This window comes from Onychostoma macrolepis, chromosome 09 (genome assembly GCF_012432095.1).
Source record: "Onychostoma macrolepis isolate SWU-2019 chromosome 09, ASM1243209v1, whole genome shotgun sequence".
Taxonomy (NCBI): Eukaryota; Metazoa; Chordata; class Actinopteri; order Cypriniformes; family Cyprinidae; genus Onychostoma; species Onychostoma macrolepis.
In genome coordinates this window covers 13310470-13338109 of record NC_081163.1, presented here as the reverse complement: position 1 = coordinate 13338109, position 27640 = coordinate 13310470, and the positions used below count along the sequence as shown (strand labels likewise).

General features: G+C 38.0%; 1 protein-coding gene across 15 annotated transcripts in view; it reads right to left on the bottom strand.

Moving 5' to 3' along the window:
• The window catches only part of caska (calcium/calmodulin-dependent serine protein kinase a), a 162003-nt gene that overhangs the window by 54387 nt on the left and 79976 nt on the right, over positions 1-27640 (bottom strand). For all 15 annotated transcript variants that reach the window (XM_058786529.1, XM_058786516.1, XM_058786515.1 and 12 more), the window contains exon 2: positions 12758-12870. Coding sequence is in view for 14 of the 15 variants with exons in the window: in XM_058786516.1 (XP_058642499.1) it covers positions 12758-12870 (113 nt within the window). In the remaining variant the exon portion in view is untranslated. The remainder of the gene's footprint in view (positions 1-12757; positions 12871-27640) is intronic.

Here is a 27640-nt window from a genome sequence, read left to right as displayed (position 1 = left end):
CCAAAAACCAAAGCAAAGGCCCCAAGCAAAGCTTTAGAGTCATTCACCACTCCGTCAAATATCTCAAACAAACACTCAAAACAGTCAGTCAAGGACGGAAGCACAGATCAGTGATGGGGCAGGATATAAATGGCTATAGAGAGAAATGAAACAAGAAGTTAAAGTGATGCCATTGCTGAGAAAGAAGGAGCTCTTCTGCTTTACACCCAACTATCTCTGTGCCCTCTTAAAAGTGTCTTTCTTAAAGAGTTTGAAGGTCCAAGTTAATGTCTTTCTGAATAATAGCCTGTTATCAAATGTATGGCAATCATTTGAAGCGTATTTCTAAATGATAGCCTACACACTCAAACCCACACTGTGTGGAGAGCGCGGACACATTTTGACACATTCCAACACATCCAGTGTTTCTTCAACTAGGAGCATGTTTGGCCCTGTGGACTTTTAGGGGGGAAAAATGGTTTAAAACTGTTCACTATTGCATTTATTTTGTCTCCTAACAATGTCAACAATACATGCATCCCAGGAGAATTTTCTCATTCCTGTCATTTTAACTGAAATGTAAAACGCTTTTTGGGCACAAACAATTTGTTATTTCCACCACATCTCAAAAACGTACTTTGTTTAGTCTTCTGTGCTGGAAATAACATTTTGGAATCTTTAAAAATTCTCATTTTATAGCTATCACTCCTAAATTGTAAATATGTATTTTAAATACTATTTTATTTAACATTTTATTATTATTATTATTAGTTAATTACACATTAAATAAAATATTCAAATAAAACCATTCAGTTCCCAAGTAACATTAATATTCTTTTTCATTTCAATCATACTCTCTACTCACTGTCTCTATCGTCTCCTTAGTAAAAAATAAAAATTACACTTAGTTTTGATGTAAATGATACCAAAGTTTAACACAAATAGTAAAATGATTTGGTATTATTTCACTATTCATTTAGATTATAAAATTTACAAAAATGCAATCTATGAATCAACCATTTAAATGATTCGGTTGAATCGCAATTAATCACTTATTAACTGACTTGCTGCCACCTGCTGGCGGTTTTAATTTCACATTTAAAGTATCTTTTAATTTTTTAATTAATTTCAAACGTCAGTTGTCAATGTTTTATGTTTAAAATATCAAAACATTATTTATGCATAAATAATATTTATGCATTTGTAACTGCAGGTTAAAGCATTACATGTCCTTCTGAGCTGCATTAAACAGTGTGTAAAAGCATCTAAATGCAATTTCTATGTTTCCTCTGCATTACAAAGATGAATTTTGTCAATACTGACTTCATTTGCTTGGTAACAGCCCAAATGTCTTATTGACTGATTAAATGTAAAAAATTGACTCAAAAGTTGATGCGCACTTTTAGAAAAAAAAAAAAAAAGGCTTTATACAGGTTAAAAAATGCCCATAAAAGGTAAAAATCTATTTAAACCGATTGGAAAAGATTAATCTGCTACATGACAATAGGCTACATCAGCTGGAATACTTCAAACCAGAGCTATTTTTGTTTTATATGCTATTAAAAATACACCCCAGAAGATGGGTCAAGTATAGCTCCATCATTGTTCACTCCTACTAATCCCGTTAGACCCTGTTACACCCCTACTAACTATTAATAAGCAACAGCAAATTAGGAGTTTATTGAGGCAAAAGTCGTAGTTTGTTAATAGCGAGAATTGGACCTTAAAATAAAGTGTGCAAAATACACTTGCAGACATGCAGTAATGTGACCTTTAGATTAAAAAAAGAAGAAAAAAAAAAAGATTAATTTTAGTCAAAGTCAACCCCTGGCACATATTAGAGGCTCTAGTTGAAGAAAACGGCCATAAAGAGATGTTTAGAGTTCAATCCACAACATGCAGCACTGACGATTTCTTTCAAGCTCAACTTGTGCATGCTGCGAGTTCACACACTGGCATGGATTTCACATGATGTCCAGAGACAAATCATAAAGAGGCTGTTAACACGCTCACCCATTTTTTATAGAGAGAGAGAGAGAGAGAGAGAGAGAGAGAAAGCTGCAGTCGGCATGTGATTCAGAGATACTGATGGACGGCAGGGACTCCTCGCCAAACAGCATTCACACGCTCAGTGTGGCCTCCGCAGCTCACATGGCATCAAACGCAGCTGCTGACACACACATACAGTAAACACACATCTCACATGATCTCTCAGTCTCTGGTAAGCTTCATGTTTGACAGGCAGATAGCAGCAGGTTGGAGGTACTAAGGTACAGCTAGAGCATTAAAAGACAAGATATTACATTTTAACACAGCCATTTACCATCGGTTGTGTCTCGATTTATGACCTGAAGAGCACAGGAGACCTAAAAATCAATGCAGCATCTTGTTTTATTTTGTAATTATTAAAGAAATAATGAAAATCCATACTTCACATTTCTTTGTCAGATGCCAAGCTTCAGAATAATTTCAGACATACAGTGAAGAGGTGGGCTGCTCAGTTCCAGTGATGAAAAGAAAAGGAAGAAAAGATTCCCCAGTCTAGAAATGGAGCTTTGTTCTCAAGGCCCTTGAAAAATACATTTCATATCACATCGAAGAAAAAACAGATACAGATATACTGGATAGCTCAAAACATGTTCCAAAATATATTAAGGGTTGTAATTTTGGGCCAAAGTTTTATACTTTGCTTAAAATCCCTAATCCCACGAGCCAAGATGTTTCTCTCGGCAAACAAAATCAAAATATACTGTAATAATCTACATAACATCAACGCAACAGAGGCTAAAATGAGAATATCCAATTAAAAACCAGTTAGAATGTGGGCACATATGGCCTAATCTTTAAGGAAGTGGTTCCAAATCCCAGTCCTGTGTTCCAATTGATATGATCCCTATTCCCTACACCGTGTTCATTGCTCCCTACTCCCTGAGCAGAGGAAATTCGTTGAAGTTTACTTCACTTCGGAACATTCATTCACGGATTTGCGCTGCGCCACTGTCTGCAACGTCTTCACACACAGACGAGTGGACATCATATAGCCTACCTCTGTAAATAAACACAACTGAAATTCACATCTCACACACTTTAATGCACTTTGAATGGAACACATACACTCGTTTCGAACTGGAATGAATCATAGCGGAATATCCTGTGATGTCCACTTCGTAGGGCACTTATGGTTGAATAGAACAAACGTGGTATGTGATAAGAGATAGATACAAAATATGCAGAGTGGGGGGGTGCGAGGACTGGGATTGGGAAACGCTGCTTTAAGGTATAATAAATGACATGATCACCAGCAGAGGCCTAGGAAGTGTTCCCTCCCTCTCTGTCGTATCCTCTGGCTCTATCTCTCATTCTTTAGTGGCAGGTTGGCTGATTACAGCAGGCTGTTGAACAGCCTAATTGTCTTCTAAGTGTTGTAATAATTACAGCGCAAGTGAAGTGGTGTCCACCCCACCACTGGCGCGGGTTACAGATGTATGGCTTTAGCACCCATTACTACAGATATATCTGCTTCAGTCCTGCATAGGGCTGTGACGGTGGCAGATTTTTACCACCACAGTGGTAATGGACCAACTACCGGAGGTGACGTGGTGTTTATATTTATTTTTTATTTTTAATCAATTTAAAAATGAAGCACCCAAAACTGTATATAGCATCATAACGAAGATGAACTATATGTTTATACGTGAAATTCTGGAGGGAATGTTGGATGGCATCGCGTGGGGACGTAATGACGTGTGCCTAATGACGATCTATGCACTATAACATGTAAAACTGGAACATGAAAGGAATATTATAAAAGCAACTCATGTAAACACCTTAATCATAATATTGTCTTATTTAGAATAAGGTAAATAATTTGATTACCAATGTCCATGTAAACGTAGTCAATGAAAGCAGTTAAAAGTTTATTCAGCTACTGCTATAGGGATTTCCTGGATTTCTTCTGCGGGGCATGCTTGGCGTTTCCACACGAAAGCACCCTCTGGCCTTCGGATGAAGATTTACTACTGATCACAGAACCGTGCTTCACTGACAAGATGCACATGACAATCGCAGCTTTTGTCTAATCGTGATTGCGATTTCATTGCGATTTATCGTTCAGCCCTAATGTAAATAATTTGTATATATATGGTAACACTTTACAATAAGGTTAAATAGTTAACATTAGTTAACAACATTAATAAACATGAACTAAGAATGAATATTACTTCTACAGCATTTATTAATCTTAGTTAATGTTAATTTCAGCATTTACTAATGCATTATTAACATTTTAATAATTATTATTAAAAAAGTTGTGTTTGTTAACATTAGTTAATGCACTGTGAACTAACATGAATAAACAATGAACAACTGTATTTTCATTACAGATGTCCCAATTCGATTCTCGATTTTTTGATTACATTCAGTGAATATAGTTTTAATACAAATGCTATTGATATTTCTAAAAAATGAACAGTAAACATCGGTTTACAAATGGTGAATTAATAAAAAGAAATTAAGAGCCACAGGCCTGTATTTCAAACCTATTCTTTTTTTAAACAAAAATAGGGCCCAATAAACAGTTCTTCTTAATTTTTCTGGTAATCAGATGAAGGCATAAAACATTAATTTAATTTATCCTAATCAAATGAAAATTAAACCCTTTTATTTTTGGCAAACAAAGTGCTGCACAACAGAGGTCTACTCTTCAAATTAAAAAGAAAACAAATGTGATTATTACTTTAAAAATAAAGATATATTAATATTTATTAGTAGTAGTAGCACTTGTTACATTGAGTCCAAACTTTTTTGACAGGTTGCTGTGAAGAACTTGCAGCTGCAGTGTATGTGATATGACGGTAGTTTTCTCAAATTAAATGGTAAAATGTCAATGAAATTACTCTCAGACCAGCTGGAGATGATATTCGTGTGTTCATATCGTCATATAGAGAGACGGCAGAAGCTGAAAACACTGCGAGCGTCGTCCGTGCTTTACGGTGCGTTTCCACTACAGCGTCAAATCTGCGCTCAGTGCCGCTGGCAACGCTACAACGCCACTGCTTTGGGGCGTGTCGAATTTAGGGCAGAGCACACCTCTAAAAACAATGTTTACACCCTGTTTGCGTTTCATCTTCCTCTTTTCGCAGCGATTGATTGTTGCCCGGCGTTTTTTTGCTCGATATTTGCATAAAGTCGAGCAATGCCCAATATTTTTGATGCTCTCGGCCGCTCTCAACGCTTTCTCCACGCCACTTCCAATCCCATAATACATCCCGCGAGCGTTTAAATTCAACTTCCATAGAAATTAATTGAAAGTGAAAATGAATTGTTAGTATGTGTGTAGTAAACATAACAGTGCGTCGTGCCATCTGCCATTCATTCATTCATTGCAGAAATCATGGAGCCTTTATGCGATGTCAAACACTTCCACAGATTTGTAGTATTACTATAGAATTTTACATGAGCATTGCATATCACGCATATAGCTTTGTTCTTGGTTCTTGTCAACAGTATATCCACCATGATAAGCACTGAATGAATAACAGGCTTTCTGTTGTAACATCGCGCAAGGTAAATAAGAGGGTGACAGACTGATGATAGTGGAGAAGACTAATGATAAGATTCACATTCATCAGATCTTGTTTTAAATGTTTGCTGAAATAAATAGCGGAAAAGATCGATTGGCGGCTTTTGAGAATCGATATCGAATCGACATAATTTAAAAAAAACGTAAGATATAAAAAAAATAACCTATATATAGGTTTTAACTTCAACCATAAAGCACCTTGAAAAATCTTTGCATGTTCATGTCTGTGTAGAGCTAAGAAAGTCCTCTAAAACATGGCTGCCCCATCAGTAGTCTTTAAAAAGAGAAACAACTTTTGATAAGTTGCTAAATGCTTCTGGAGAGAAAGAAAAAACATTCTTGGAGACATTTTTGGAGATCTTGGGAAGAAGAGGTTGAAACAAACCATACCAATCTGATCCATAGAGGAAAACAGTTCACCTGGGCTAACAACCTCTGCGTCTGCAGCTTTCTGAGTGAATCTTTTCATGATTTGGTGACTTTATACAAACGTTGCGGAGGAGCAAACATGAAAAGCAACAGAGGGTCTTTTAAATTATAATTGTTGATTTCCCACAGGCTGTTTGGAGGCTTTCCTCTCTGTAAATATCCTGAATGGAGTCGCTTTGAAATACATACACAAAACACTCTCTTTTCCAAAAATAGCATTAAATAAATTGCGTAGCTAAACGAAAAGGTAGTGGTAACCTCAAAACAACCTCTTGTTGCAGAAGACACTGCTGGAGCTCTGCAGCAGTGATGATTATAATGGTAACGACATTTAACATTCGGCTGTTTGTGTGTGCTATGGTGGAGACTTTAGAACCTCCCGCAGGGAAGACAATAAAAGGAGCCCATCTCTCTGCCTCTTGGAGGCCGCATTCCCTTCGACTCTGGACAGATTTCTTCTTTTTCACCCCAGATCAATAGGACCCCACTAAAGTTCGATTGTGGCCCTCTGGATGACCACACTCTTTCTCAAAGAATTTGCTGCAAAAAAAACATGAATGACAGGGTTACTGAAGGGCCAGAATTCCTACAGAGAGATGTTCAGCTGCCACTCTCAAATGCGAGGTTTAATCTATGATTCTGAGAGCTGAAGGATGAAATACAATTCATTCAGTCCTGTAGTACACGGAATAAGAATGAGTGGCTCCAACAGGCCAGGGCACTTGACAAAGATGCAACAAAGTTGGTATGTTGAAGAATGGATTTTCTTTTTCAAGGAATAAAAGTACAAAAATATATTTTTCATTTCTAAATTTCAAGATTATAAATGATAACACTATAACATATTATAAATTATTTCAAAAAGATATTTAAATATATATATATATTTACAATATATCCTTTGAACACATATGGAAGCTGAGGTGACCTTGAGCTATGAGCTTCAATTCAGACATCTGAGTAGTAATGTGAAATGACAGACATCTGAATATATGAGAAAAAAAGTCACTCAAGTATGAAAATATTCAATGAGACCAAATTCAGGTACATTTGTTGTCTCAGATGCCATAAGAAGACTTGTCAAGTAAGATTTTTTCCCCCTGAATCAACATCCTTATCTACCAATGAAACAAACAAATTTCAAACTTAGTCTTGCTACAATGAATTGCATAAGCCATAAATAACCACTGCGTATGTAAATGCTTTTCAACATATCAACTCACACACTTGAGCACTGCTTTCATTTTAAACCTCAATCTGTCTTTCAGAAACTAAAACCACACTGAATATAATCTTTACGTTCGTTTCTGTCCATCAGTAAGAGAGAATCTGTCTCATCTGAGCTAAGTGGCTCATATGGGCTTTCCCTAGTGTTGTGCTTTACGGTAAGTGCTACAATGGTACGTGAAAGCATCCGTACTCCAGTGTATCGATGTCCTAAGTGCGGCTATAATAAAACACTGGACTCGCACAAACAAAAAGCGTGTGAGTTTATAGGCCCTAAACACAGAATAGGTTTTATAGAGTTTGGAGAGGATTTTTCACAGATGGCTGGCAGCTGGCACGATGACCTTAAGGTGCTACAAACACAAACGTGGCACAGATGATGGTGTAGTTTCCCCCAGCTGATGTCTAGACGACACAAAACGATCAGCTTTGGGATGTGCCATCAGTAGTACAGTGTTTCATGCAGATTTATGTATACAGGTGTCAGGTGATACTACAAATATTCACAGATATTACAAATGCCAGTGGCACTTCTTTGCTTGTCACCACCTGTTATTCATTACATTTCTTCAAGTCAGCAGAATTCTTTAAATGAGACTTGTTTTTTTTTAAATAAGGATGCCAGGTTATGTAAACAGATGTTTTGTAGACAGGTCAAGTAAGAAATACGAGTAAGAAGTGGAAAAAATACCCAGTATCTCAAAAGAAAACTATAGAGCAGAATCTCTAGCTGAAGTGTCAAGCAGAGCAAGAGTCAGTAATGTCACTTAATTATGGGAAGTGTTACTTGTCTACAAGGCTCATTACCAGGTTGTGTGCTCCTGCTGATTTTTCAGATTACGCTGGTATTCCACAGGCCTGTGTGCAATGATTGTAATAATAATGAAAGCCAAGATTTCCAATGGTACAAAAAGCGACCAACATCGGAATGGAAGATTTTTAGGAAATGCTTCCTTTCTTACAGCATATCTTAACCAATCAAAAAAGTGCAAAATGTAGAAACCTAAGTGTCAGCCTGCGATATGTGACATGACATTATAGCAGGACATTGTGCTGGGTAGCCTCAGCCACATTAATATCTCAGTGGTCTGAAGTTGCTCTGATTGGCAGTTATTGTGCAACACTGTTGCTTCTAGTATGAAAAGACGAATTACCTTCTGTTACAAAGTTCACATTTCAGATACAGAAAAAAAATTGGTGTGTTTTATGGTGTTTGAAGCTATGATTTTGATGCATTTGGTTCCATATCTCCCTGAAAGAATATAGGTAATGAACTTAAAAGTTACAGAAAGAGAAGCTTGAATACTACAGATATTTCACTCGATACGAGTATTGTGTTAGAATGTTAGAGGTGAGGGTGTGTGTATGGTTTCTGGTATGGTTCATTAGGACACAAATGTGTATATTGACATGGGTACTACAACGTAAACATGGTTTATGAGGACACTTCCTGTGTCCCCGTTAACCAAATTGCTTAAAAAGCATACTAAATTCAAAAATTGCTAGTAGTTTTGTGTGAGTGGCAGGTTTAAGGTAAGGGATAGAATATAAAATTTATACAATAGGCTTTCCTGTAGCTCAAATAGTAGAGCATAGCACTAGCAACGCCAAGATCATGGATTCGATTCCCAGGGAAAGCAAGAGCTGATCAAATGTAAAAACTGTAACTTGAATGCAATGTAAGTCGCTTTGGATAAAAGCATCTGCTAAATGCATAAATGTAAACATAAATGTAATACAATATAAAAACCATTATGTCTATGGACAGTCCTCTTAAACCACAAATAAACTACAAGGAGGCAAAGTTCATTGAGTTGCTCCTATCCTGAACTCAGAGAGGAATAGACATTTGAAAGGTAACAGTGACAAAAGTCAGAGTTACTGCAGCGTTTTAATCACTGAGTCTCATGAGTTTTACAGTAGATTCTGAAATACCAGCATGAGTGTGTTCTCTCCCACATAGGAGGAAGACAGATGGAAGGTGGGCAGAGTGTTTGCCGAGACTGTGAAGCTCAGGAGAGATGAGACAGAGGTTTAGCAGTGGACTGAGATAACACAAAGCCCTGGGCAAAGATCTCTCTCTCACATGCACACATACTTAACATCCTACCCAAAGAATTCACACCGAAACTTTTCAGCTATGTTTCCATAGCACACCCTCCCTGAGATAGAGGAAGTACAGTAGGGCTGCAACAACGAATCGATTAAATCGATAAAAATCGATTACTAAAAGCGTTGGCAACGAATTTCATAATCGATTCGTTGTGTCGCGACGCCGGAGACGTTGATTATTAAAAAAAAAAAAAAGTTGAGCGCGGAGCGGAGTGAACACACTCGGTCTCTCTCGCGCACGGATGCTAGCAGAGTTTGGCGCCTCATAAATAAAAAAACAAAAAGTAAAAAAAAAACAAAACGAGCGGAGGTAGAGGAAAGATACATGGCGGAGGCAGAGAAATCCGTGCGACCCAAGTCATCCAAGGTGTGGGAGCAGGGGCGGCGTTTGCGTATGGCACAGTATGGCAGTTGCCATACCTAGCCCAGTCAGGTGCAGTGAAAAATTATCCAAACTTGAGTCGCTTATAATTCGTTTTATTATTTTAAATCAGAGAGTTTTAAAAATAGTAAACCAATGATAAGCATTAAAATAACTTGTCAGTAAAACTGTAACGCCATTGGATCATCGAGCTCTCAGCGAGACCTCGTAACTTCACCCGCCTCCGTTCAGATTGACGCGCGCACAGCCTGGAGAAGATGAGATCTCTGCTTTTTCGCAATGCAAGGGTGAATAAATAATTGGTGTTTGAATAGTACAGCGTTTTCTTTACTCAAACACTATGTCAGTAAAGGATAATGTTTTTGTGTGTTTGAAGAGTGGAGAAGAATTAGTTATTTGCTGTCTATATCGTTTTAAATATCCTGTGCATTATGTGCATAAGCGCTTAATTTGAGATTTTGGCCAAGTGTATTAAACAACAAGAAAAAACTAAGCGCCCATATAGCTACAATCAAAGTTATATAACCTGTAAAAGTTGATGAAAGCATAATGCACTTATGCACTGCATAACAGTTACAGCCGTTCTAACGACAGACAAAACACTCCATCTCCGTCATTCTCTGGTCAAAAACATTATTAACTCCATTTGAGCTTGATTTTCATATAATGTTAAGTGCAGGTGTCTGATACAATACCAACGCTAACGACGCAGTGTTGTTAAATTATTTAATTTTTTGCACTTCTGTTGGCAAGCTTTATGGAGATGCTGATTTCATTTTCCAGCAGGACTTGGCACCTGCCCACACTGCCAAAGGTACCAAAAGCTGGTTCAATGACCATAGTGTTACTGTGCTTGATTGGCCAGCAAACTTGCCTGACCTGAACCCCATAGAGAATCTATGGGGTATTGTCAAGAGGAAGATGAGAGACACCAGACCCAACAATGCAGATGAGCTGAAGGCCACTATCAGAGCAACCTGGGCTCTCATAACACCTGAGCAGTGCCACAGACTGATCGACTCCATGCCACGCCGCATTGCTGCAGTAATTCAGGCAAAAGGAGCCCCAACTAAGTATTGAGTGCTGTACATGCTCATACTTTTCATTTTCATACTTTTCAGTTGGCCAAGATTTCTAAAAATCCTTTCTTTGTATTGGTCTTAAGTAATATTCTAATATTTTGAGATACTGATTTTTGACTTTCATGAGCTGTAAGCTCTAATCATTAAAATTAAAAGAAATAAACATTTGAAATATATCAGTCTGTGTGTAATGAATGAATATAATATACAAGTTTCACTTTTTGAATGGAATTAGTGAAATAAATCAACTTTTTGATGATATTCTAATTATATGACCAGCACCTGTATATCGGTCAGTCTTGTTAACTGACTAAGCTAGGATGGTCCACCAGTCGTTTTTGCAATCGTACAAACAAACACATACCACAAACATTAAGAGGGTAAGGTGACTTCATTAACCCCATCTTGATTCAGTCTATTTATGTTTGTGTACTACTCCTGTCCTTATTTAGACAAGCTTCACATTTATCTGTTGCCAACACAGGAAGTTGAAATGTGACAGGAAAATGAGACCGAGAGGAAGTCGTTTAGTCAACTCTTAATCAGTCAATGCGATCTAAACAGAAGAGGATGTCATTTCAGGGGGAAAAAAAACAGTCCTCAGGTGTGACACCCTCTACACACAGTTATTTTGAGTCCACTAGTGGAACTAGCACTAACACAGCATGACACCCCATATCCCCAAATATAAACAAATAACAATAGCAAAAAACTATATACAGGGCTCGACATTAACGCTTGTCCGCTTGTCCGGGACAAGTGACTTGGAAAAGTCAATACCAAAAACAATAATAACTGCCTTTATTTGTGATATAGCCTTTGTTATAGGGGTGTGCGATTATATTGTTTGCGATAATTTTGTAATTGTTGTTTTAACGAGTATATTGCAAGAATCAAACAAAGAGTGCACACATAATTACGTAAAGTCGTCTAGGTTAGACTAGCTCACGTGCGTTCTTTCACTGCATGATTCAGTATTACAATTACAATGCATGAAGAATGATCAGAAAATTCAAGACATGAATTTTTTTAATTTCACATTTACAGTATTTAAAAAAAATAAAAACATAAATTTCAAATATCAGTATTCAAGGTTTTATGTATCAAAACATTATTTATTCATTTGTAACTGCAGGTTAAAGCATTCCATGTCCCTCAGAGCTGCATTAACAGTGTGTAAATATATCTATTCCACTTCAGATGCAGCTTCTGTTTCTTCTGCACTGCAAAGATGAATTTTGTTGATACTGATTTCATTTGTTTGGTAACAGCCCAAATGTCTTATTATACTAATTGACTGATTAAATTTAACTAATTAAAACTTTTTAAATTTAAGTTTGAAAGTGATGAAAATTTTATATATATAAGTAAATATTAGCATTTTATTTTTAAGTTTACTATAAAATAATTGTATTTGTATTTAATTCTAACTTTTTATTTTAAAATATAATAGTATTATCACACTTTATTATTTTGTTTATTATTTCATTTAAAAAGAAAAATCTAAATAAACTAAATGCGTTTTGTATAACTACAATAAATAATTATATTTATAACTCAATTTAAGCAGGCCTATCCACGATCTCAGCAAAACACACATGGTGCCCACTCTCGGCATTATGTATATATGTAACAGCCAAGCAGCACTTCTTCTATTTTCACATCAACAACGCAATGCTAATTCCACAGTACATTTTGGACAGCTGTATTAGTTACTGAAACCGCAGATGTTTAGGAGGCGAGTTGGTGGTGTAGACATACAGGATTTCCTCTCCAAAGGTCCTGATTAAAGTGGTTGATCAAATCAACAACCCAGACATTCGCTTGGTTCATTTCCAGCTCTATGTAAAGAATTCAGTGCTTATTCATGAGGTAACACTGAATATGTATTCTGAGCTCTGGAAAGGTCACAGCTGATGAATTCTTCTCACAATCGTCACCAAAAGAAGAAAACAAGTGTTTTACCTTCTGTGCTGAGGCCAGGACTGGAGGTGAATTTGGCCACATCCACAATCTTCACAGCAAACTGTTGGCCTGTCTCTCTGTTGATGCATCTTCGTACCACACTAAACGGCCCCCTGGAAAGGAAACAAACAGGTAAATTCAGGGTTCTTACACCTTTCCCAAATTCAAATTCAAGCACTTTCAAGGTGTATTTTCAAGATTCAATCGGATGTTATTGTGCTATTAAAAACCACTGGTCTGGATCGCATATAGCATTGCATAATATAAATAGCCAACATAAAGTATATAAATTATAAAATAAAAAATAAAGAAAGAAATAATTTACAGGGTACCACCAGGATTTTAAAAATAAAATGTAAGGCTTTTTAAGACCTGCACAAATCAAATAAATACTATATGAGCAGGGAAGGTCAATGTCTATGGTAACATATTAAACCATAAAATGACTGCAAAAAACATGATTTGCAGTTCAAATACAGGTTTTCACAAACAGAGCTTTATAAAGTGACAAACTTAACATTTCAGCCTTTAAAATATTTTTAAGAAATAACTAAAAGGGATAAGTCAGAAGTATAAAGCATAATTTTGTTTTTCAGAGGCTTTGATGGCAGAGGATTAATTTGCGCTTTCAATAAGCCCACCTGCTGTTTTCGCTCAGAACAAAAAGCTTTCAAAAATTCAAAAATTAGCCTTCCAAAATCTAAAACATTTAAACAGTAAAATGTCTTGTGTGCTTTAAATTAAAATAATTCTTTATATTTTTGACTCATCCCTTTCCTTTATTTCTTAAAAATAGTTTAAAGGCTAAAATATGAGGTTCTGTCTGCCACTAGGTGGCGCTTTTGGAACAGTATTGATGCAGCGGTTTCCCCGGTAACGGCTGAACACAAAGCAGCACTGTGCTCATAAATGATACTTTCAGACATTATACTGTACGTCGACGAGATGAAACGAAAATCGGTTCACTTCAGAGATAAATTAATATTAAAAACAACCGCCCTGCATTTTGACTTTGAAATGTTTATTTTATTATTTCACTTTAATCGTTACAGTCTCAACATATTTAATTTAACTGAGCATGGGCATTTTTGCTTACCTTTTACACGACTTGAAAGCACAAACTCTCCCATGAAAAAAAGCAGAATTTACAGGAGACTTTACATTATTTTAACCATAATTTGTATTTGTCGTTTTCAAGCCAATGCTCACTGAAGCGGTAACCTCCTGATGCGTTTTTATCTCCCGCTCGGTTCCATCAGAGGGCGCGCGTCAATAAAGACAGACAGATCACACTACAGCCACATGGACTCAAGCGGAGCTGGAGCTTATTTTATGTAAAAAAAAATTTTTTTTCAAATTAAAATTAATAATAATAATTATATGAACTATTCCGTAAGAATACATGGCCTATCTTTATGCAGGGATAAAGATAGGCCATGTTGCAATTTAAATTATAGCAAATGAGATGTGAAAATCTTAAAATTTTTGAAAAACTCTTTATTTTATACATTTACCCAAAATTAAAAATGAAATATACAGGTAGCCAGCTTAGGAATCATAATGATTATGATCCCTAAAAAGTTCAAATTTTGGTCTGATTTATTAGTCTATGACTGGTGATCACTTTTATACAGAGGCCAGAGAGCAATGAACAACCTCTACGAGTGGGTAAATAAATATTATTGTCAGTAAAAATCCAGATCTTTCCCAACAGAACAAAAACCACAATCCAACATAATTACACGCACGCCTTAACCTTCCCGCATGAACAATTTTTCATTTAGTTGGCCTCAACATTGCCTTTTGTTTCCTCTACTCTCAAAAAATGTAACTACTCACAGGTTATTCATACAATAACGCCTCATATGGAAACTTTTTTGGAGGGAAGTGAGATTTTCTGTTTCAACAATGTCATTAGAACCGTACGTGGCTCGAAAGCCACAAGCTGAGTATCAGCGACTTAAGTAAAAAGGCTGGCCTCTTTCTAGGAATGAAGAAATGCTCACATCAGCAATAAGAATGATGAGAATGTTCTGTGCGGACCGAGTGTTTGAGGAACAGCGGGGAGTTGAGAGGCTGGGGAGAGACTGGCTTTCCGTGAAGAACTGTGATCTGATTTCCCAAAGCCTTTAACCCTTCTCAGCATGAGCGCTGAGTGTTTCTGCCTGAAGAAAGATAGCAGCAGAGAGACCTCTGGAGCAGGTTTTGCTTGTTTGTGTGCAATAGGCTGATGCCAACAGATCTGTTTGTGTTTCTGTCCTATAGTTAAAGATGATGTGCAGTCAGTCGTTCAGTCATTCGAAGAAAAAAAAAAAAAAAGGACATGGACATGGACATAAATAATGTATCTGAGTAAATGAAACATTAAAGAGAGGAACATTTTAATTCTCATAGTATGCAAATAAAATAAATCAGACACAAGTTAATATAACTTTATCCAAATGTAAATATTCTGAGGATTGAGTGAGTGAAAATGATTCTCTGCAGTGAGTGAAAATGAGCTGGTGTGATATTTACATACTTTAAGCTCAGTTGTGGCCACATTTTCAAACTTGACATTTATTCTTTAAATTACTGTCGGCGAGCTGGTAAGAATTTCTCACCTTCCTCCTCAGGTACGCAAGCTACATTTTATTACAGATGACCCAGTTCACTCTGACCCACAGATTTCCAGACTTAAAAATAGACAGACTTTATGAAATATGTGTTGTCAGAACCTCTCTCTGTACAGTTCCCAGGTCAGAGCTCCGCAGAGAACACTTTCAGGCTGGCTGCTGTCTTCCTGTCATCCGAGTTCTCTGGCTGAACTGTTAATGAACTGCAGGTGCAGTGAACGGGTGGAGGACAGAGTTTAAGGGAGGAGTGTTTGGAGAGCAGCAGTGCTACATTGTGTCTATAACTGAAGGCTGAAAAAGTCTTTGCGGTCACTTTAGGTAAATTGAATGCATCCTTGCTATATAAAACTATTAATTTCTTTAAAAAAACATCTTGACCCCAAACTTTTGAACAGTAGTGTAAATGTTTTTTAAATAGTATTTATCTATGCTGCCTGCCAGCATAGGACAGAAGTCAGTATTTTTTGGACAGAGCCATGCAAATCATATACACAGCTCTAGTCAAGTACAGAGATCAGGCCTCTCTCATTCACTCAAACTTACACAATTAAAATTTAAAAAGAACACAAACACAGACTGCTGGGGAGTTTTGTCCTACAAATCACGAGTAATTGAGTTTTTAAGCAGAGCATTTGCTGAGATTTACTAAAGCAATAACCCACAAGGTTAAAAGGTCTTGTCTGGCACGTCACGATGAATGGGTGCACCATCAGTCTTGTGGCTTATTGCTTTTAAAAAACACCAGCAAGACCATCCATAACAATAAATCTCCACCAAGTGATACAGAGAATTAAAAAGGAACACTCCACTATTTTTGAAAATAGGCTCATTTTCCAACGAATCCATTCAGCCGATCTCCGGGTCTGGCGGTGGCACTTTTAGCTGCAGCTTAGCATAGATCATTGAATCTGATAAGACCATTAGCATCTCGCTCAAAAATGACCATATTTTTCCTATTTAAAACTTGACTCTCCTGTAGTTACATCGTGTACTAAGACTGACGGAAAATGAAAAGTTGCGATTTTCTACTCCGATATGGCTAGGAACTATACTCTCATTCTGGCGTAATAATCAAGGAACTTTGCTGCCGTATCATGGGTGCAGCAGGCGCAATGATATTAAGCAGCGTCTCTCACAAATGTCTCCATGCTTGCAAGGCATGCTCCCTGTGCAAGCAGCGCTGTGCAATATCGAAACTCTTTGGTCATTTTTGAGCAAGATGCTAATGGTCTAATCAAATTCAATGTTCTATGCTAAGCTGCAGCTAAAAGTACTACCGCCAGATCCGGAGATAGGCTGAATGGATTCGATAACGGTAAAAATCAACTGTTTAACTCTTGGGGAGTTGGAAAATGAGCCTATTTTCATAAATAGTGGAGTGTTCCTTTAACCTCGATCAAGAATCAGCTCATTATAAAAACTCACATTACATGAGATGTAGAAATCATCATTTTGATGTAGCTCATCAGATGTCAAGAAGCCAGTAAAACCAGGGAGCTGGGGGGGGGGGGAGGATCAATGTGTTGTATGACCTTAACATTATAAAACAACATGGTTTTAAGGTGTTAACATGACCTTACATGTTGTCATATTATTAAGAATAATTGCATGTAAACGCACCCAATGATTAACCTTAAGAAAATTTAACCTCATGTCCTTTGCGACTTACACCAGTCTGCTGACCTTCAAGAAACAAGCAGACACTTCTTAATAAATAAAAAGATCTGCATTTCAAGCACAAGTCTATTCTGATTCAGCTATAAAATTGCAATGCTGGCAAACTGGAGAAGAATGCAAATTGAAGAGGTGGTTAAGAGCTTATTATTATCACTGTATCTTGCTAATACGGGTGCGAGAGGGGCTGTGTTTTCCCCAACACAAACTGCCAGAGCAGATGGCGTGAAGCGCAAAGCTGCTTACTGGCAGAGAGCCGAGGTGCAGCCACGCGTGGCTCAGAGCTGGACTCGGCCATGCTAAACTGCTGGAACTGTGGATACATGACACTCAGAAGCATCATAACATCTGAATGGACTTTATCTACTCAATCTGTCATGGTCCTCATGTTGTTTTTGGCATAAACGTTCCCTAGACATTACATAAATGACGTTATGTATTAACACCAACCACGAACACAAAAAACATTCAGTTGTGCCGAGCTGTCTATTGAAGACATCAGGCGGTATGCATTTATCTGAACTGTTGGAGTCCTGAAGGAGTTGTGGTGGAGTTTGATGTCCACTGACAGGTTAAACAAACTGACTGTTCTTTTTGTGGGGGGAAAATAATGCTGACTGAGGAATATCTTGCTGGTCCAGTCTCTAAATTTTCTTTCCAACAAAGATCTGAACAATTGAAACAAATGTTTCAAAGCTCGTCAAACTGTTTCTAGGGGCTCTTCTTGGCAGCCATAATACCTTACAAAAGTAAGAAAAAAAAAAAGTCAAAATATTCTCTATGAGAGTGCAGAGTTGTCCAGTATGAAATCACATTCGTTGACAGGATGAGGTTTTAATAAAAGTTGGCTGTCTATGCAGTAGAAACGCATTTAAAAAACAGAAAAAACTCCTGTGGTATAAACAAGGAAAACTTCAACATTCATAATACACTGGGTTCAATCAGACTATCTATGAGCAGGGGTACAAAAATGTGGACGTACGATCTTTAGTATTCACAAAAGACCTGGGCTATATAATTCGGTGGACTTCTGCTGACAAATAAATGGAGACATCTTGATCATGTCTATTCACCTTTACTTATATAGCGATTTATATGACAACAGTTGTTTTCAAGCAGCTTTACAGCATTAAACTGGGAAGTAATAGAATGAGCAATGACAACAAATCTAAATTCTGCTTTAAAGGTGGGGTATGCATTTTTTCAAAAACGCTTCAGAAAACGAGTAGGGGGCCGAGTACCAAAACAAACTTGTAGCCAATCAGCAGTAAGCGGCGTGTCTACTCATGATGCAGAGGAGAGTGCGCTCAGTGCACATGATGGACATTAGCTGAGCCGAGCAATCACAGAAAGAGAGATGGTGGATAAAAAAAAAACAAAAGACGAAAACGTCTGCGGAACAAAAGAAGACTTATACACGGTGTCTACATGGACGCAACAGTTGTCGTGTCGCGCCGCAACAGTCTGTCTAAAATCTGTCTACACTGGACGCGACAAAGCGACTGTTGACAATCATTTAAAATTTGTGTCAATACAAAATAACTAGAACGCAGCAGCAGTTTACTGTCAGGGATTTGTCGTGTCCCATTCAGTGTAGACAGCATCACTGAATATAATGAGTTCTATAGTATTTTGTCCGGTGTAGACACGGTGTTACAGTAAGGCAAGCAGTAGGACTTGTGGAAATATCGGATCAGCTTTCCAGCGCTGGAGAGAACTCAAGGAGCGGGAAGGCCTGTGATCGGACACCGAGGTTGCTTTGTTTCTTCTCGATCGGTGAGTAACATTGGTTTTGCTTTGTTTCACAGAAATAATCGTTGCTTGGGTACGTATGTGTGGGGCGGAGCTATGAAAATAGGGGCGAGACCCTTTTAGGGTAGGGGCGTGTTTGTTTTTGGTGATTTGAAATATCAACATTGGCTACCAGAAATCACTTACCCCACCTTTAAGTAGATCTTGGTGCAGGTAACAAGTAATACACAGTATTTTATACTACAGATGTCACAAAATCATTACCACTTAATTAATTAACTGTATCTATTTTGAGGAGCTTCTCCAAGAAATTCCAAGAAAAATAGTAAGAAAAAAAATAGCATCTTACACACTTTTTTTTTGATCGTGTACTAAGATCGGCAGAAAATGAAAATGAACTTTGCTGCCGTACCATGGCGCAGTGATATTAAGTAGCGCCTGAAAGTAGTCCCCAGCTATATTATAACTAGGTACCTAGCTGGGGACTACTTTCAGGCGCTGCGTAATATCACTGCACCTGCTGCGGCCATGGTACGGCAGCAAAGTTCCTTGATTATTACGCCGGAATGAGAGTATGGTTCTTAATCATATCAGCCTAGAAAATCGCAACTTTTCATTTTCCGCCGGTCTTAGTACACGATATAACTACAGAAGAGTCAAGTTTTAAATAGGACAAATATCGAAACTCTTTGGTCATTTTTGAACGCGATGCTACTGGTCTAATCGGATTCAATGATCTATGCTAAGCTATGCTAAAAGTGGATTCAAAAACGGTAAAACTCAACTTATTAACTCTGGGGGAGTTGGAGAATGAGCCTATTTCCAAAAAAAGTGGAGTGTTCCTTTAAAGGGATAGTCAAAAATGAAAATTCTATCATTTACTTGCCCTCATAAATGACCCTCATTTCTTTCTTCTCTGAAACACAAAATAAGATATTTTAAATAATATTGGTAACAAAACAGTTTCGGTTCCCATTGACTACCATAGTATTTTTTTAATCCATACTATGGATGTCAAAGGGAACTAATATATTCATCTTGATTACAGAATTTTTTCATTTTTTGTGGACTATCCAAAGGCACACTAAACTCACAATTTTCAGGGAAAAGGAAAAATGCATTAGACAAAACCAGTGCAGAGAGAAACCTGTGAGGTGCCCTGCTGTGCTGATTTATCATAGCATTATGGGAGCCTTTGCAAACCGAAATGGTGCAGTAAGTGTGCATCAGCCGTTCGCTCCCAGCAGCTGCTATAGATGACAAGCACAAGCAGCGACATGCTGTAGCACGCAGCAGGGATGCCGTGTTTGGTGCCAAAAAGAAGCAGGCAGATTAGATAAGACCAGTGCAGACATGAGAACAGCGGGTACAGGTCACATACACAGGATAAACAAGTCTGGGTAAACCACTTTACAGCAAGTTGAGCAGGTGAATATTTCATTGAAGTGTCTTTCTGTGCAAGAGTGCTGAACGTAGGGATCATAAATAATGATGGACAGAGAAGATGTCCTCTGCAGCAGTGCATGACGGGGGAAGATGTGCTGGCAGGCAGAAATATGAGGTGAGGAAGGAAAGAAGAGTGAAAACAGGAAAAGAAGCACAGAGAGAGACGTGACGCAGGAAGATGAGAGAAAGGAGAAGTACAGAAGAGGATATAGTGGAGGATGAGAGAATCGGTCAGACAGCGGGGAGGCTGGCAGGGGAAGAACGCTGGTGTTTTGTGACAGCTGGTATCTGTTACAGTGAGCAAGAGATGATGGCGTAGGTGTAGGCTTTCTCCTGTGGAAGATAACTACTCAGACGGCATGTGTGCGTGGGTACCTGCAGGACACCTGACAGCTCAGGGTTGTATGTCGGTAAAACATGGCCACACTGCTCAGAGAATGTTCAGTATTGTACTTAAAAAAATAAAAAATAAATAAGTTGAAAGGTAAGAAAAAATTACTGACAATATTTAGCAATTTTACAATCGTTGCAATGACAATCGTGCAATTTTATCTTCATTAAAAATCCACTTGGCCCCTTCAGTTTGAGTGGGCATGGCACTGCTGCCCACGTTAAGGTCACTCCTTGTCATTTCAAAAGCATAGGATGTCAAGAAAGAATAGCATTCGTTATACATTAGGCAAAGGGTCTGTGTATGCACAGGTGTGTGTACATGAATTAGTGCATGAACTGTGTCAATAATATGCGTAACTCAATGACAAAGGTCAATGCATAAAACACATGGACAAATGGAACGACCTCACTGCTGTAACAAGCAATGTGGCAGTTTAATGAAGATTGTTAAATGCTTGCAAGGTCTTGAATAATGTCAAAGACAATAGAAATACAAAGAGTATACTTATGAATGGGAGAAAGTGCAATGCACAATATGAAAGAGCCAATTACCGATTGGTAAAGTCATTGCATCACTGCAGCGGCCGTTAGAAGCTCCGGTTCCCATAGAAACCTGGGGCTGGACCAGCAGCTGCACATGCACAGTCATAAGGGCGTTGGAGCTACGCATGCGCATTGGCTGGTCCAGACTGAAAAATAAGCTTTTTAAATGCTATTTGAGCATAAGAAACAACATTCATGGGGCAGAAAATTTCATTTCATGTAATTTAATCGTGAGTTCAGCAAGCCGTTTTTGAGATTTCAGGATTCCCCCATTCATTTAGATAGGACTTGGTCTTGTTTGAGCTGCCCGGAGGCATTGCAAATATGGCGGCTGAGTGAATGGACTTTCCTTGAAAGGGACTTTGATAATGTTCACATTACCCACTCAAAACAAACACCGAGCGGAGTCAACTCATCTAGTGTTTCAAAGAGAGAAGTAAATATGGACACTAGAGGTAGTAAAACAGAGAACAAGAGAACTTGCATTCTAGAAAAAATGTTCTGTCGAGCATGGGAGTGTGTAGTAAATTCACGGCTTAGCAAAATAAAAGTGGTATTAAAGTGGATTTTAGCTAAATGTTGTAACAGTAGTTTTAATAATTCTAACAAACTGAGCAATACCAGAAAATTATAGAATTACAACAATTAGTTGATAAATTGCATCAAATGTGTGTTAGTTTTACAAAAACATTCTCTTACTGTATGTAGCCTCAGGGTAGTGAGAGGTCGGAAGTTAAAAAAACATAAAAAATGTTAATTATGTATTATTATTTAATAACTCTGAATATGAAACAGATTTGTATTCAACAGTGCCCAATGTCTTGTGCTTTTGTTAATAAACTGTATTGTGCAAAAAGGCACATAATTAACAAACGACTCACTCCCACAGACCCGCACTTTATGGCAGAATTAGCTGATATTTAACCGTCAGGGATAAAGGGGTTGACTGATTGTGTTCACAGACAGAGCAGTAGAGATTTCATTAGAGTGTGATGTAAATCTAGATGATGAAGACGCTGACATCATTCCAACACTTGAGTTTCAACTGCTGTAGACTGAAAATCATCTTCTAAATCGCTTACCATCTAGGACAGGCGAAGAAGGGGGAAAAAATGGGGTTTGAATAAAAACCCACTCAAACTGCTAATTCAAAAAAGGAAATGAAACAAAAAGAAAAGGAAATCTGCATCTCAGAAGCTAATTTCACAAAGATTATAGCCACTGGAGCCACAATGGAGACCGGATGATCAGGGTGTAAAGGAGGCCTTCAGAGAGAAATTATACTGCTCCGGCTCTCCACGGCACATTCAGGAAGCCTTGGAGGAGTGCAGCTGCACGATAGAACAACCAGTGCACCACACTCATCTGCTCTGTGAACAATAGCATTGGCCCAGGGTTTGTAAAAGTCAAACTATTTTTAAATTGACAAGCAGAAAAACGTAATCAAGGTCTTTTTATTTGAACAAATAAAAAAACAAATATATGCAATTATAATAAATAAATGTTCACAATGCATGGCGTACTCAGATGGTTCACTCTCATATTGAACTGCTATAGAGTAAAAAAACAAAAAAAAAACTAAATACTTTGAGATTCCATCCTGGTGGCAATTCATGATTAGAATTTAAAGTGCACCAAACAATTACAAAAGTTAATTATGTAATCTCGACAGACCTAAAGGGAAAAGAAAGGGGATTGATACTCCAAGCCCTTAATGCTCAGCCGTAACCAATCAAAATACAATGTCAGCCTGCATACAAGCAGCTGAGGTCGCCCACATGTGTGAGAAAGGCCTTTAGAGACAGGCATGCTGGGGCAGGTGAGTTATGTGCATCATACAACCCTGCCAGTCCAACTTCAAATAAAAGACCCTCAGTCCAGAATCCCCATCCATCCCAGCAATGTGATTTAAAGAACGTCCCTCCATGCCCTTACAAATGGAATTCATCACAAAAGGAGGTCAGTACTGTAAATGTCATGTGTTTTACAGCGTGCTTGTCCATGGCCCAGTGAGTGGATATAATAGCCTTCAGCGAAGTGGAGAAACAGAAGGGCTGTGAGGGGACATGCTGCGGTATTTCTGCCCCCCTGCATTTCTGACAACACACGACAATCAATACTCACATACCACCCACTTTCTTCCTGCAAAAAACACACGCTGGAGAACTGAGGGGCTGTGGAGACTGCTTTTGCTGACTGCTCTATTTATGCTGCTGGTACAAAGAGTCAGAGACTGAGCGGCTCTGTTTCAAGAGTGCTGCTTTGCTGTCTACATAAACAACTACCTTCCAAGGCCATCTCATAATAACCAAAATGGGACCTAATGAGTGAATGAAATTATCTTGATTGACAGCAATTCCATTAAAGGCATCTGACACACAACACAAACAGCGCTTTTCAAATGAAGTTAATCGTCTAGGTTTTACATATGTCGTGTAACATGCTTGTCCTCTTTTTCAACTGCCTTCGTTAAGTTTTTTTGCCATTCATTTTTCCCATAGGGATTTAAAAAGTCTTTATTAAACAGTCATGAACCAAACCAACCAGCCGCGAAGTGAATCACAACATTACAAACCTGAGGCAAAAAGAAGCATTTGAAAATCAGACAAAAAGACAAAAGGTACAAGACAGTGTACATATCTTGAGCTTATCACAGTGCATTCCTGGATTGCCTTTCCATGAAATGATCAAATTTAACTTTGAAACAGCCATCAGAAACACACCTACAGTACAGTATAATAACTGAAAAGCTCTCTAGCAAGATCACGAGGGTAAAGCAGAATGAGTGTTTCTAGACCACTACTGCTGATGGCAGACATCTTTAATGCTTGGCAGCTGATGCTGGGATTGCAACAAGTCACATGCCTTAATTTCAAGTATGCATACACACACAAATTTAGAAACTCTTCGAACAGTGGACAAAACATTAGCTCATGTCCGTGCCGTGGCAGTCAAAAACCCTGCAGCAGAAGAACAATACAGGAAAGCTCCCTCCAAGGAAGGAAAAAAAATCAAATCAAACGTTACTTCAGAGAAGAGAGCAAACATTTGGGAAATGAAGCCTAAGTGAATTTCATTAGCATATTTTCAGCAGAATAAAGCAGCTCATTTCACTTCTCCTCCCCTCAGTCTCTTATCGTCAGACTGTTGAGCGCAGGCACTCACAGCACACACACGCAGCTCTACAGAGAACAGATATCACATGCATCATGGGACAGGTGCTCCATACAAACACGTGCATCAGCTCTCTTTACTCTCATAATGGCATGAAAACAAACAGAAGGGCATTCAAAAACTGCACCACTCCAACAGTTGTTATAGTCAAAAGAAGACCACCTACTGTACCAGTTTGAGATAGATTACACGGTGTCAGATCAAAAGTACAAAGGATTTGTTTTATTTCTTGTCCTTCCGGACAAATGGAATAGGTGTTTACTGAATATGCACCAGTATAAGACCACCACAGGTTTTACAGTTCCCAACCTCAAAAAAAAAAAAAACAATCTTAACCCCTGGATATATTTAGCATAATTTATGTTCAAATGTTAATTACAGCTGCCACCCTTATCAAGATCTTTGTTCTTAGATTGATGAGTATTGTTCTGAATGCAATAAATAAACAAATAAATAAATTACAGATCAAAAGTTCAGAAGTCTCTTATGCTCACCAAGGCTGCATTTAATCAAAAACACAGTAAAACAGTAATATTGTAAAATATTATTGCAATTTAAAATAACTGTTTCTATTTGAGATGTTTCTATAATTTAAAGTGTAATTTATTCCTGAATTCTCAGCAGCTGAAAATTACTTCAATTTTCAGTGTCACATGATCCTTTAGAAATCCTTTTAAAATGCTGATTTGGCACTCAAGTAACATTTATTATTATAACGGTTGCTCTGCACTGATTCTCCTCTTTCCATCTTAGTACTTGAACTGACCACAAGCCATCACAGCAGCCCCACATCTCCATCTCACACAGCTAATGCTTCCCTCACCACACACAACTCTTTCTGCCTAATATGTTCTTCAACCTATCATCAGTATGACAGAGAGGTTGAGTGGACCTTTCTTGATCTAACAAGAGGACACTTTTGCGGTTTTATTATGTCAGTCAATAATGTGTCTTGCACCAAAACAGGCTTAACTGAGTATAACTCCTGTCTCTGGTCTCTGATTCTTATAATAGACTTGTTTAGCTACTTAACCTTGAAGACTTTTACATTCAGGGTAACAACCTGAAGGGTGACATTTTCATAATTACACTAGAAGGCCTTTTACTTGCTACAAAAAATAAACCAGTAGACATAGTGGATTTGTGTACAATAGGTTTTCGGCAAAGTTTTGATCATGCTGATTATTTGGAGGCCTTAGAAATGTGCATATAAAATATGATACAGTAGGCATTAGGGTTAATGTGGTCTCATATTTGAGACAGAAGAAGACAAATCTTGCAGTTCATGTAAATCTTTCAGCTAGTTTTAAGTGGGCGAGATGTGTCTGCAGGGGCTTTGTCAAACATCCTGACTGGCTAAGCCATAAGCTTGACACGCAAAGACTTTAATAACCCACAGTCTGATTTAAAAATCAAACAATATACTGTTATGCAGTCTCAAAGAGACGTTTTCTCAAGATATAAGTTTTCTGTAAAAAAAAAAAAAAAAAGTTTAAAAAGTACATATTAAAGATGTCTATAAGAATCTGTTCTCAACATTTGGCCTGACTGTGAGCGATTCCTCCAAGGTAATGTGCCTTTTTCCTTGTCTGTTTGTTCTGCTCTGTTCTGACAATCTACTTTCATTGGCGGTTTAAGAAAAAAAACAATACACTGGCAGCATCACAGGAAGAGGCAATTGTTCAAAGACATGTGCTCGCCCCCGCTAACTGCTGAGATTCAAGCAATAATAAACCGCCAAACCACAGAGGTACAGAGCAATAACCAAACACCTGTTTAGCTCACAGTGGGGGAAAGACCTGCCCTGTCTGACAGTGCAACCTCCAGATGGAGGGGAAGACCTGATCTCAGGTCAGACGAAGCATTGTAAACTAGACAGCACTGCCTCAAGACATCCAACACCAAAAGCATCTTGGTTTTCAGCAGAAAATCAACAAACTTGTGAGGTGAGCAAAGCCAAACTGATGTGAGATCAGAGTGTCGAGTCACTAAACTAGAGAAAGCCAAAGCAGAGGTGGAAGTCATGGTGTTTGAGCTCTAGAGCAAAAGTGCATGAAGAGTGAGGGAGCCGGAGACAGGGAGACAGGCAGAGAGCAGGGGACAGCAGACAGACAGGCGGATGGATGCTCCAGGCACTCCCCAGGGGTCTGTGGCAGAGCAGACAGCAACCTTAGCTTCCATTAGAGCTGCGTCACTCTGCACCTTTCCTCCCAGACAGCGCTAATGATTTCCTGTCAGCGCTGCATGGCCAATACTCACACACACACATACAACTACACGCACTGTAGAAAGCACTTACCACAGCAAATAACTGAAGATGATACATAGAGTATGCTAGGATGGTGAACATTTTCAAACTCAATTTCCACAGACAACAAGAAGTGGAAGGACACTAGAAGAGATGCTCAGTTTGCCTTGAATTTTCCAGGCCATGAAAATACAATATATTGACAAACAAAGCTAGTTTCAAAATTACTGGCCTCATCTGCATACAATCAGATACAAACAGAATTCCCATTGTAAATGCATATGATCTAACATATATACAGTTGATTTTTATTGCATCTCTAATTTTTAGTTATCATTTACAATGACACTCATGTCATTCTAAAAAAAGTGTATGAATTTCTGTCTTTTAAGGAACAAAAGGAGACGTTTTGTATCACAGTTCTTACACATTGTCCAATTCAAAATACTGAATACTGAAGTCACAATTTGATACTCTATCCCAATACAACAAAACAGTGTTGTCACAGTACCAAAATGGGTCGTACCAACACAAGTTTGCAGTATTGGGAGAGTATCAGATTGTAAATTCAGTATTGTGGATTTAATGGTCTGAAAAATCTACAGAGAAGTCTAGAAATTTGGAACTTCGAAATGGAAAATGTGTAGGAACCAATGTTTCTGTAAAACACTTGTAAAAATTGTTGTAAAACATGTTATAAATAAAGCAGTACGAGATGGGTCATATCGACTACTTTTTTGTAGCTTTCATTGTAAAGCATTATATTTATTATTTTATTTTGTAACTATTCTTTTAAAATACATGAAGTACTGTACCTGGTACATATGTGTTAGGGCTGGGATGATAAATCGATGCAGAATAGATTCCTGGATCGATTCTGAGATTTTCCGAATGCATCGCAATTCCTCTAGAATCAATTCTGAGCTTAGTTTTGAACAGCAGATGGCGCTGCATGCTTTAGAAACAGCCGTACTCTGCTTGTTTCCAAATCCTTACACATACTTGAACCTAAAATAATCATTCATAAAATTTGAAAAG